The 13241-nt window shown below is 35.3% G+C and overlaps 1 protein-coding gene across 2 annotated transcripts in view; it reads left to right on the top strand.

The window, feature by feature from the left end:
- Positions 1-12248, top strand: part of LOC145671470 (ornithine decarboxylase-like) — a 70363-nt gene extending 58115 nt beyond the window's left edge. For both annotated transcript variants that reach the window (XM_081740663.1, XM_081740666.1), the window contains 4 exons: positions 1698-1992; positions 2916-3164; positions 9584-9792; positions 11700-12248. In XM_081740663.1, the coding sequence (XP_081596789.1) occupies positions 1698-1992; positions 2916-3164; positions 9584-9792; positions 11700-11946 (1000 nt within the window). In that variant the 3' untranslated portion in view covers positions 11947-12248. The remainder of the gene's footprint in view (positions 1-1697; positions 1993-2915; positions 3165-9583; positions 9793-11699) is intronic.
- The last annotated feature ends 993 nt before the right edge of the window (positions 12249-13241 follow it).

Here is a 13241-nt window from a genome sequence, read left to right on the forward strand (position 1 = left end):
TGACAGTAGAAAATAGGATCGAACTCGGTTGATCTCGTCTAGGTAGAGCCATCTCTTATCCATGGTACGTACCCATTTGCACTTGGCCTTTGCGAGGTATGTTTCATATAGTTTTCTGTCATTTGTGAATCTCGTGGATGTAGCTTTTTGTGAGGTTCTTCCGGATAATGTTGGAAACTACACCTTGTGAGATATCGTGTTGTATGGGCAGATTTCTTTGCGTGGGGAATTGTCCCGTGTCACTGTTATCCTAATGACACGCACTGTATTGTCGGTTCAAACGGACTGAAGCCGTGCTTTCACGCTTTCCGACTGATCACGTACCGCAGGGGCCTATTGGGAACATCGTCAGATGCTGACGATTAAACCATCTTAGTACCGTTTCAGTATTGCCGAGTGGCTATAATGGGCGGTAGAAAGCCCACAAATTAACCCCTTCACTTTTACCTTCATTGTGCACAGATCGTGATAAAATTATATGGTACTCTTACCAAGTACAGGGCCAGTGTAGCCAGCAAGCTAGCAAGATACAACAGCAGTTACGTGCAACATTCGGGAGGGTCAATGCAAGTGGACTCCTTTTATCATGGGTCATCTTCTGTATGTACACTTCCTTTATAGTATGATAAATGCTCAATAATAATAATAATAATAATAATAATAATAATAATAATAATAAAGTTGCTTTGAAATGCTGTTATACCACTTACCTTGAAGCTCTTCTGTGGCATTGGTTAATTTTGAATATGTAGAAAAAGAAGTCTTGAGTTTCCTTCTGATCGTGAAATTTGTTGTAGTGGACTTAACTTGAATGTGAGTAGTGTTCTCAAGTTTGAAGATAGTTTTTAATTAGTTTAAGTACATCAAATGTAGAACCCCAAGGAAACGTAAGACGAATTTAGTTTATTACTACATATTTAAGATTAAACGGTGGCTTCAAGGTGTGAGATAATTAAATAGCACCTCGAATTTTCTTTTAAAACCATCAGCCCTGATGAAGGCTTCAGCAACCGTGTGAAGTCGAAATTAAAGAACAGAAGAAAAAGATAAAATTTTGTAGTTATAATACATTAAATTTACATCGAAAAATTAAAAGAATCTATACCTACTTCTTCGCTTCTAAGGAAGATCAGTTCCTATGTACACTAATGTCCAAAATGATTGTCGCATAACTATAACTGTCTTCTTGTAAGAATATAATTTCATAATGATTTTGCAGGGTACTTTTAATACTGATACTATGTATATATATAATCGGGAAATGTATATTTGTAGTAAATTTCATAGGAAAAGAATTATAGGTACGAAAATTAGAATGAGTAAAACAAAATGTTGCTTAATGGACAAGAAAGTTTTATTTTCGTTTTATTGTTCTTATTTACTGCTTCTACTACTTTTAATACTGCCAATACATTTCTTATTGAACGAAATTTTGCCACATAAATGTCTTATGCCGATTATACACATACTAACACTATAAGAAATACCGGGCGAATTAGTTATCAAATTATATTCCTACAACAACATACAGGTATTTACAGACATGTAACAACAATTTTGGACATGAGTGTACATTCAATGAACTCTCACTTTCATCGCTCGGTAATAAGAAAATGGACAATAACTTGGTCGTTTAGTATCTTAGTAATTCACAGGATATTTCAATAATTGATTGTAATGCGATAAATTCATTTCAGGTTGGTGATTCGCATTCGGTGTGATGCGAAGGTCGCCCAGTGCCCTTTAGGAATGAAATATGGTGTCGATGTTAAAGAAGCTCCTCATTTAATCGAAGTAGCACGTGAACTGGGACTCAATGTTGTTGGTGTCAGTTTTCATGTTGGTTCTGGTTGTGGGGACCCTCCTGTCTTCCGAAGAGCAATTGCTGCTGCCCGAGATCTGTTTGATTATGCTGCTTCTGTTGGGTATCACTTCTCCTTGCTGGACATTGGAGGAGGATTCCCTGGAAATAAAGGATCATCCATTGATAAGGTAACTACTTTCTCATTCATCGTTAAAGCTTTCCTTTCTGTACTAGAGCTAGTTTATGTATATCAAATGTAGGAGGAATAAATTGTTCATACTTTCTTCATATTATTAAATTTGTATTAGGATTTAACGCATTTTTGTGGTTGGACTGATGGTATATGAGATGGAATATTAGTGTAGGATCGGTACTGTTAATGATGTTAGGATCAGTTAGCTTTGTAACCAAAAAATTAGGGTATTATATGAGAAATAAAGGAAATTACTGATTTTTTCCCTACATCAGTTCCTTCATTTCTGCGAATTCAGAACGATAATCAAAGAGAGAAAAATATGACTGGATAGGGAGTAGAAGGACCTTCACCTTCTGTGCGTTAATCATTACACTGTCTATCCGCTCACTGCTCAGCCATATGATTTTTGAGGTCTGTACTCAGCCACTCAGAGCAGGTGAATATCATTGTCTATAAAATGGTAGTCACAAATTTGGAAAGTAATTTTGCCAAGGGATATTACTGTTTGGCAGACCAAATTAACACATTACATATATATATATATATATATATATATATATATATATATATATATATATATATATATATATATATATATATACAGGAGAGAGATCGAAATTGAGATAAGTCGAGTATTTCATTTCCTAAGTGGGATACCAACTATACACACATTCTTATGGTGAAAGTAAAGCAAAGCACAAAATGCCAATAATGAAAACAAAACGTACATTAAAATCGTAATATTTTCCATAAGTAAAAGCTTTGTGTTTAAAATTGTAAACAATATTAAGGGAATTTTGTGTGTCTGAAATAGTAGACACACTGTTCTTATATATTTACATTAATGTTTTTTTAATCATTATTAATATAGAACTTTACTGTAATGTAGGAATAATGTAATTGTTGCTGTTTCAGATTGCCGATGTTATCAACAAAGCACTGGATGATTATTTCCCAGAAGGATGCGGTGTTAATATTATTGCGGAGCCTGGACGGTTCTTCGCAGCATCGGCTTACACCTTGGCCACAAACATTCACACTTTAAGGGAGGTTCCTCGCGAAGATGGCTCAATATCTTACATGTACTACATAAATGATGGTGTCTACGGTAGTTTCAATTGTCTTCTTTACGATCATGCTCACGTAACACCGATTCCTTTGAAGGTAAGTGTATGCATATTAGCTCCGAGAAACTAAATATCAGGTTGTCTAAAAGTGTTAAGCCTTTGGAGGTCAAAATTGAGATTCAACATTTATTGACATCTAAAAATAGTATTGTGAAACCACATATGAAACATTTTGTTCGATGATCGTTTGCCGTTTTTCTGACATCATTATCCCGTCGTTATAGTACTTCTGTTGTTTGTGTTAAAAGAAAATGACAAGGGGTTTACACATTTTTTGAAAGTAACTAAACACCATTCAGGTCGTTCTGCAGAGACTGAAACAAATGATGTCTGACGGTGCCATGTCGGGCTATACGATGGATGCATTAAAACCTATTAGCGAAGTTCTCAATTTCTGACGGGTCGTTAAAGAAGTTTGTAGTGTAACGTTGTCAGCGTGCCATACATCACCCTTTCTGGTGAACAGTTCCGGCAGTTTGAGTTTCTAGGTGCATTTGCGCTAATTGTCGACAGTACAGTTCGAGTCTGTCGTACTGCTCCGCGGTAGCAACTCGTAATGAACAGTATCCTTTCAATCCCACCAAACTCACCTTCCTGAGTGTGAATGTGGGCTTTCCCACAGACAGTGGAGCTTTCCCTGGCTTCGACCACGATCTTTTTCTCACATTGTTGTAAGTTATCTACTTTTCATTACTCGTGATCGACCGCTTCAGAAATGGCTTAAGTTTCAGTAGTGATTTGCTATGATCGGTCTTCTATGCGAGGAGCATATTGGACATCGAATTTTCTAGAACAAAAGCGACTGAACCATCTTTCGGTTGTTGCTTGTGATAACGTAACTTGTCCATAAACAGCACAAATGTCTTCATAGACCTGCGCAGCATTTGCGCCTTTATCGAAATAAAATTTTAAAATGTAGCACATAATAATTCCAACACCTTTAGGACATGTTGTACTAGCTTCAACTGTCATTTGTCAAACGACGCTAGATCTGAACGAGATTAGGCTACGATCCATATACCCTGAGATACTAAGGCCATCTCATGCGCAAAAGGCTTAATAGTTTTTAGACTACCATATTTTGTCAAGTGTATGCTTGACCATAGAATTACTATAATTTTATTTTCTATTCTGTTATTAAGTTTGTGTTTATTATTTACAAGCAATAAGGATGTCATTGTTAGGTATATATACGTCGCTGTTAGAAGAAATCAAGCAGCAATAACAACTTACAGAAAATAAGTGTGATTTGTGTATTTTTAGAATAGGATTTCTAGTAATACTTGATTGTAAAATTTTAATAAGCAGTGGCACGACAGCTACTTATAAATAATGTATACAGAGTAATCATAAAAAATATACAGTACTAGAAAATATTACTATAGTATGCAAGAGCGCCGATTTCTCTGTAAATTTGGGGGCATTCAGATGTAGAAGGTATATATATATGAAGATTTTAAGACAAATTGCACTCAAATTATACCAAATATTGTGTACTCATAAATAAAATAGGGGCCACATGAGCTTTGGGGGGCCCGGGCCTTCTCGGTCCCCCCAGGATCGGCGCTCTTGATAGTATGTTTAATATATATGCATACCTTTCTCTTCCTGAAAACTAGTCTGGTACATTGGATTATTCGGATTGAAAACACAATAACACAAACAACCATGAAATAGAAGTGTATGTACGCAGTTTATTGAAATTTATATTATAGCACACTGAGTTATTCAGATTGAAAACAAGAAAAGCTAAGTTATAAATTGAGAAACTCATATGCAATTTATATGACTTTTCAGTTGTTACTGAATGGTGGTTCATTCTAGACATATTTGCTTTATTATTTTTGGCAGATATGCACATTCTAATATTGTAGTTAACTACCTCTTGTTAATGAGCTAGAAGTGTTTCCCTCGGAGCAAAAGATGTTTTGAGAAAATCTTGAGGGAATTCATATCTCAAAACCTCCGCTACCTTTTACATGCAGTCAGGTGCCAATAAATGACAATTGAGCTTTAACCTTGAGAATTTTCCGGAATTACTAAAGCTTCCCACTGATGAAAGGAGCCGATATAGCTAATGGTTTTACCAAAACGGACAGGGTAAACAAATTCGTACAACCATTTCCTGAATTCCTGTACGTGCTTTTTCTTATTCATATCTTCCTTCACTACCCTTTTATGGGGGTAGTGTTCTGGCCATTGACCTCCAAGAACAAATCGTGCGAATCTATGCCTCTTTGTGTCCAGTCACAAATACAGAACATTGCCTCTCATATGGTAATTCGAAAGAGTTAAGAAAAATAACAAAATTGTATTTTTCGTGGCCAAGATACGCAGGTAAATTTATTATCATCGTCATAGGGTAAACATTGCTTCAGTGTGGCCAACTTCCAAGATAGACAGGTGGCCAACTTATAGAGTAGTAAGTAACGAATGTCTTATAGGAAAATGCAGGTTCAAGACGAACTAGGCCAAGATAAGCAGGTGGCCAACTTAGATAAGTGGCCAAGTTGACAGGTTTCACTGTAGATATATATATTATACTACAGTAACAGTTGCAACAGAAGACAGTTTATCTTTTCTTTGACAGAATGGTTCTCTTTCGATCTTACATACAGTTTAAGCTCTGATTAGTCTTCTTGGAAACCCGACGTTAACCTTTAGTTGTCTGTTGGCTCTAGAGATGCAAGGGCTCGGAAAAAAACCGGCTTTTTTGAAAAAAAAAAAAACTGTTTTTTCTGCTTTGCTTTTTTGCTTCGGAAATTTTGGGCTTTTTTCAAAATACTGCTTTAAATTGATAAAACAGATTTTGTATCGCTTCTCTATAACACAAAAAATCATTTAATTAGTGGTTGATGCTGATAATAATATAAAACATCGAAAATAAACTATGAATTTCGAAAAAATATTTCGAACAATTTTTCTTCAACGTATTTACATTATGAATTCCACAGGATTAACCAATGTATATAATAAGAATTTTTTAACCTCCTATATACAAAAGTAAGCAGAGTTGGCAAGAACCGTGGTTGTTTTTGAAAATGTCAAAAGCCCGTTTTTTGGGGGATGTTTAAACCAGGCTTTTTTGGTTTAAACCAGGCTTTTTTGACTTAGATTTTTTGCTTTATGTATTTATATTACATATTCACAGAAATAGCCTAAGTTTGTTTCGCCTTGATGTTATTATGCAACAGCGGGGTTATGCCGGAAGAACTCCCATAAGCTTAGAGAAGTGCGGTCAGTAAATTTCTTAAGTTGAGAATCTCCCGCCCTAGCCATTGGGAAAATCCCGTCATTACTTGAAATGTAAGACAATAACGGGAAAATCCTGTTATTGCTTTGCATGTAAAATTTAAAGGTCAACGTACCATAATCAGTACGCTAAAACTGAGGTATTAAATTACATATTTAGTACCGGTACGTAGATATCATTGAAAGTCCAATCCAAGCTAATGTTGGAAGCTTCGTAGGCAATCGATAAATTTTGCCAATTTCTATCAATATATTTAAGCAATATTGGCTTCTTTATAAAACAACACGCATTTAGGCATGTAGAAATATACAATTTGGTTTGTTTCGTATATTTAGGCTTAACATCCTTACGAAATACCGAGGTTATCAAGAAGACTTTCGCTTAAACTGACATCCGAACCGCTACTTGGGTTACGCATGAAAGAAGGATTGTGGTTCGACCGAGAATTGAACATGGGACACCTTGATTAAAAGGTGAAAGGGAAATAAAACTATTGCAGGTAGTTTCATATCTGGAAACGTCACCATGAAGTTCACACGATTCGCATTTTTCATTCTTTTTTATTTTTGTAGTTTAAACCAGTTATTAAAAAAAAAAGTTGGTGTAAACCAGCCAACCCTAAAAGTAAACACTTCTTTTTAAAGAATACACAAATAACTAGCAAAATAGTATGTAGTATTTTTACTTCAAAATATTCCATACCCTCTTTTTGAAACAAAATAAAATAAAACATAAGAGAAATACTTAGATTTATATGATACACTTAAAGGCTGCACATCTAGAGCTTTTGGTTCTGTATATTCTTGAAATTCTACAGTTAAGTTTTATAGAACCACCATCACAGTTTACCCAATCCTCAAGTTTCCTGAATTTTTAACAAGAGGGATTCAACATATCATTACGGACCCCCCCCCCCAAAAAAAAAAGACTACGGAATATATTTAAGTTAAGCTAAATACAACTGCACAACAAACATGACTGAGTGATTAGCTTTTGCGCTTCTATCGGGAAGTCCGGGATTCAACCAGCATTCGACCATTCTGACAAAGCTTTTCTTCATTCCATCTGTGAATGTAGAAATAGTGCGTGTACTGTGAGTTGGGCGACTTCCTTTTTTATTGTTTTTAAATCGTCATTATTACTAATTACCAGCAGTGACGGTTTTGCGAAGGTTAGGGGGGCGGTCTTTCGGACTGAAGCCCGTTCCCCAAAGTTACGGAATGTCTGCAACAAACGAAATATCTATTATTTATGCCTTTACTCATAAACTTTAAGCTCCCGTCAAATAAAAATTACGAATGTTTAAAAAAACTAAACATTAGTAAGAAATCCTTCCCAAAATACTTTTCTAAATCCGCCACTGATTTTCAGTATAAAATGATTTTTAAAGTTGTATCCGGAAGATTATTGCTAAACATATAAACGAAACGAAATATTAGTTATGCCTGTACTCATAAACTTCAAGCACTTCCCAAATAAAATTAGGACTTTTTAGGAAACGAAACAATCAGGAAAAACCCTCCTAAAGTACTTTTCTAAATCCGCTACTGATTATTTGTATAAATTGGTATTCAAGGTTGTGTCCGGAAAATTATTGCTAAATCACTTCACAGCTGCAGTATAACAGAAATGTGGAAGTACGGTTTGACGGATATATTGAAAAACGTACGCTTTGACGGATAAATAGAAAAACGGGCAAGTTTAACTTTTGCGCTGGAAGCTAGAGTACTAAAAGCTCTTAGAAATGAAACACGGATGACAAACTAGAGAAGAAAAAAGATGTCGATAACTCAAAAGTTAAAATAAAGTTAAATAGCCTCTAAAATTACCCTCAAATACTACATTCTTCATGTTAGCTTTAATTCGTAAAACATGTGATCCATCCATCTTGATGGTGAATTTCAGAGCGAAATATCACATTCAGGTCATGGAATTTTTATCTAACTATAGAATATACTATAAGAAAGCTATTTAGATAGAAAAATCATGAAGTTGAAAAAAGCCAAAATTTCCAAAATTCTCGTTTTTTTCCCCAAAAAAGCCGGCTTTTTATGTGAAAAAAACCATCGATTCAAAAAAGCCGGCTTTTTTGCATCTCTAGTTGGCTCTCAAGAACACAATCTAGCACTGACTACAAAACCAAATTATTGGAAACAGACCGTAGAACTAATGACAGAGACCATGTTCTCTTCGACACTATTTCATCTGTAAAGAAAGTGGCTCAATCGACTCTCCAAATCCAAAACTCGAGATTACTTTTCAAAAACTAGATTACTAGCGCTAAAATACGGGACCTTAGCAGTACTCTTTTCTGCCCTCTTATTTTCTTCATATTTGTTTCATAGTATTGTTCTAGAAATATAAGTTTCGCTATGTTCGCTTATTTTACATTGAAGTTATAGGAAACTGCGCGGTGACAAGAACCATAGAGTAAATCTACCAATCCATCAAATAGTTACATCAAGTCTTTCCAGATGTCAGTTAAAGTCGATAGACGTCCATAAAGTCGATTCGATACTAGCACCACTTGTTAGCGTAATAATCGATATAACTGCTTGATGGCTATTTTCTGTACATTTTGCTGATATTTTTATTTTCTTTTATCTTGTTAACTTTCCTTTATTCTAGTTCTGACTTGTAAGTCTATGCATGAGCAACAAGTTGAGGCCATTGGGCTATATCGTGACGAAGACATACTGGTGTACGCATTCCCCCGCCACATTGAATCAAAACAGTGCCCTCGAGGGAAGAAGAGTTCCTATTAAGAATAGCGTGAAGCTTGTGGAAAGACTTTTCTCGCTTTAATATATCTATATTTAAACCTAAGAACTCATGAAGCCAAATTTATATCTACATTATTAGCTATTATTAAAATGTTTTTGGAATGTGGTCTCGGAAGCCACTCTTATTTAATTTCTTACCTACCTTCACTCCGAGACGAAGATATAATTTTATTTCAGTAAATAAGAGTAATTTAAACGAGGTAAATTGGGTTAACAACTATGTGTGATGTAGCAGCCACCGTATAAGAGAAATATGTATCATACAGATTATTTAGTTGGTGCAACACACTATTGACAATAATATGGTTAATATTATGCATAATATGTTACTCATATCCGAATAAAGCGTTCTAACATTTCATTTCATTTAGGCAGTCCATACATCTTGACGTTTTCTAAATTTCACTTTTCTTGTTTCAGCCTCTCAAAGGAAAACTTCATTTATCGTCAATCTGGGGTCCAACGTGTGATGGACTAGATCAAGTAGCCGATAGTATTCTGCTTCCCCAGATGCATGTTGGAGATTGGATTATCTTCGAAGATATGGGAGCTTACACCATCGCTTGCGCTGGAACTTTCAATGGATTCCCAGTTCCCAAAGTCCATACTGTAGCATCCGAAAGAATCTGGTACGTAAATGATTACAAATTTCAGTCGATTTTTTTTTTTTTTTCTCATTATGAATGTACTTTTACAGACGAGTTCTATGTTTTTGGTGTAAGATCTTTTAACTAAACAAATACGAAATTATTATAACATAAATTACTTAATGCGTACCCAAGTGAAGGTTTTTAAATTAATACAGTAAGATACCAAAACGAACGATGCCAACATCGGAGGTTTCGAAATAATAAACATCATAAAGCATATCAATAAAATGAAATTTATCGAAAAACCATAATAATTCATAGAAAGAGACACATGACACTTGTCATTCGAAGAAGGGGATTAGAATTAAATTTGGACATGGATAGTGAAGACAAAATTTGGAAAAGCATAATTGATACCTTCGCCGTGGTCACCAACCATTGAGAAACAAAGATGTGTATTCTGTGGGGCAGTAAGGTGGTGATAATTATGAGAGTAAATATTTCATTTCCATACATCCTATTCCCACTAAATACCATTCCTTAAGTCCTGAAATTGCTAGCAACTATCAACGAAAATTCGACGTTTAATATAATTTTTAAACCATCCATAATAATTTGAAAGAGCAAAGAAAGTATCATTCCAGTTTATCAATGAAGTAAAAGTAATCCATCCGATCTAGAAAGTCAGAAATAAGACCAAGGGAAACCAATAGCCTTCTCACACATCATCCAACTAAAAGCTGTGTAATCAGTCTGTCTTCCAGAAACTTAAATTAGTGTATAAGATTTTTCGTACTTGTAATACGAAATAGGCTGATTGTGCCTTTAGTTGATTATTAAGGATGGTTAAATTTGCATATTTTGCAGAACATACTCTTTTGACTAGAGTACTTCTAATAAAAAGTACTTAATACTTTTTACAAGATGTAAGCGTATACTTACTTTATAGCTAGTAAGTGACTGCAGATGTCAAAGTAAGAGAAGGAGAATCTAAAAGACTACAAGAAGTAGAAAAATTTGTGTGAAACACTTGATATAGTAGTATACGAATATATCTGTAATAATTTCCGCAACGGAAACCTGAGTAATATTAAACAGAAAAGAGTAAAAAGGAAGGCAGTCATTGGAAATACTCCCAACCTAGATTATCAAAGAAAAAGTAGAAACCTCTAGCCTAGCACGTAGTAACACACAGAAAAAGAAGTTTCTACACAGAGGTTCAGGGAAGCGTCTACGAGGGGGACCCAGTATCAGATGACATGAAATGCGGAAAAATGTGGAAAGAAAGGGAATAAAACTGGAAGGAGGTCAGGATGAAGAGCAATGACGGTGAAAGAAAGAAATGTCTTGTCCACAGCCATACACGGCAGGATGATGGAAACTGGAATTTATGCTGCTGAAATTCCATCACATACTTCGATGTGATAGCCTGGAAACGTTACTTCACTACTGACTAGAATGGCTTAGTTTTGTTCTTGGAATGAACTGTCGATAAGGTAAAGCTTAGCGAGTATAACTTTTTAGGATTTAACGAAAAGGTGGAAGAAAACTGGAATGCCCCGATAAAGTTCATGACAAATTCTAGGTAGAGCGATAAAGGTTTGAACACGGGAACTTTTCTCCAAAGATATTTCATCTACCATTGAGTCACAATGTGAGCCTAATTTTGGGATTTTCAGCAAAACTTTAGCTATTAATATCTGCTTATGGAACTTATACGTCACATAATTAGAATTTGTTAACCAGTTTTCAGTATTATTTTGATTTTTGTTTTAGATAATGTATACTTAAAAGATTATATATATATATATAATGAATGGCTTTTAACGAACGGAACAGTATTCTCAAGGTAACTTTACAAGAAATCATTAGAATTCACATTGTAAATTCTACCGTAATCACCAATTGAATGTGTATATTTATGTAGGAATATTATCTTTTTATAGGCAGATGTTGAAGGACTGTTCCCCGTTTACCGAAGATCATTTTGTAACGGGAAGTACACTATCCGACTATCTGCCAACTTTGGATCTAAACGGAAGACGACCGTGGGATATGGGTCCTTGTTCCAGTGCTCTCTCTGGCACCTCCATGTCTACCAGTGATGAAATCCAACCGCATTCCAACTTTATTGGCCCACATCCAAATTCTCCATTTGTCTTTGAATATCTTGAAATTAGTCCTGTCAATTAGAAATAGATGTAATAAAAGATTCACCATCGTTTGCTGTTTTCCAACTATGGCATTTAAACAAGTTAACTTCTCATATATCATTCGCATATTCTATCTTACGAATGCATGTAGCATCATTAAAAACTTTACTCTTGTTCTTAATGGGATCAATGGAGATTTGTATTTGAGGGAAGTGAATTTTTTAAATGCATGTCTTTTTCGTAATCAAACAGTCTCTGAGATAGCTAGGCAAGTAAGTAATAAGGCAGCTTTTAATTTCTATGGTGTATCTAATGAGTCAAATAAAATACAGTATGAGCAAATTACTTTTGTTCTAATTTCTTAAATGTTAGATCTTTCCAGAATACATATTTTTCTGCAAACACAGTGCGGGAGTGCTCGATTACTAGTACGTTGCCCTAAATTGCTTTTAATAGTTAGTTTTGTACCCTATTGTGGAATACAAATCATACATTTGAACTTTTCAAAGGCCATGTTGAAGGACTATACAAAGTAAAAAGACCGAATCAATTTAAAATTCTGCTTCAGACTGCTCGTATGGAACTTCATGATTGGCCTTTTCTTTACGTTTCGTATTTGATGTAATGTTTGTAACTAAAAGGTAATGAAAAACACAGAAGTGGATTACTTAACTATTTCCACTCCTTCCGAAATTCAATGGATCATGGCATAGTATTGTATTTCTGCTAGGAAAGAGGTCAGAACACATACGAGGTGTGTTCGAAAAGTATCGAACTTTTGGCTAGCAAAAATACATTTATTGATTTGGAAATCTGAAACAGTAATCCCCCTTCAAAGTAGTCTCTTTGGTAATGCACACACTTCTCCCAGCGGTCCCGCTATTGTTGGAAATACTTCTGCAACGCTGTTTTTTGAATGGTGAGCAACCTTGCTGTCGTATTCGCATGATTTCTCTTGACTCAAATCGGGTCCCTTTTTAGTGGCATTTTCAGCTTGGGAAATAACCAAAAGTCACACGGAGCCATGTCGGGTGAGTAGGGAACCTGGTGACACACCAGAAAGTTCTGTTTGGCGATGAAAGCCTGAATCAAATTTCGCGGACAGTCTCCTCATGCCCAAATTCTCGTTCAAAATAGAATATACCGATCCGATTGAATGGTTTCCGCCAAATTTGATGCAATATCGCTTTTCAAGTTTGTCATTAAAAAAAAAAAAAAACCGACGAACACTCATTACACGTCTTCACTCGTTGGCCGACTGTCAGCGACTGACGATTTCTGCGGGCGGGGAAATATTAACGACTGCGCATGAGTGTTCCCACTACATCTACCCTG

Source organism: Thermobia domestica, chromosome 2 (assembly GCF_964235325.1).
Source record: "Thermobia domestica chromosome 2, izTheDome1.hap1.1, whole genome shotgun sequence".
NCBI lineage: Eukaryota > Metazoa > Arthropoda > Insecta > Zygentoma > Lepismatidae > Thermobia > Thermobia domestica.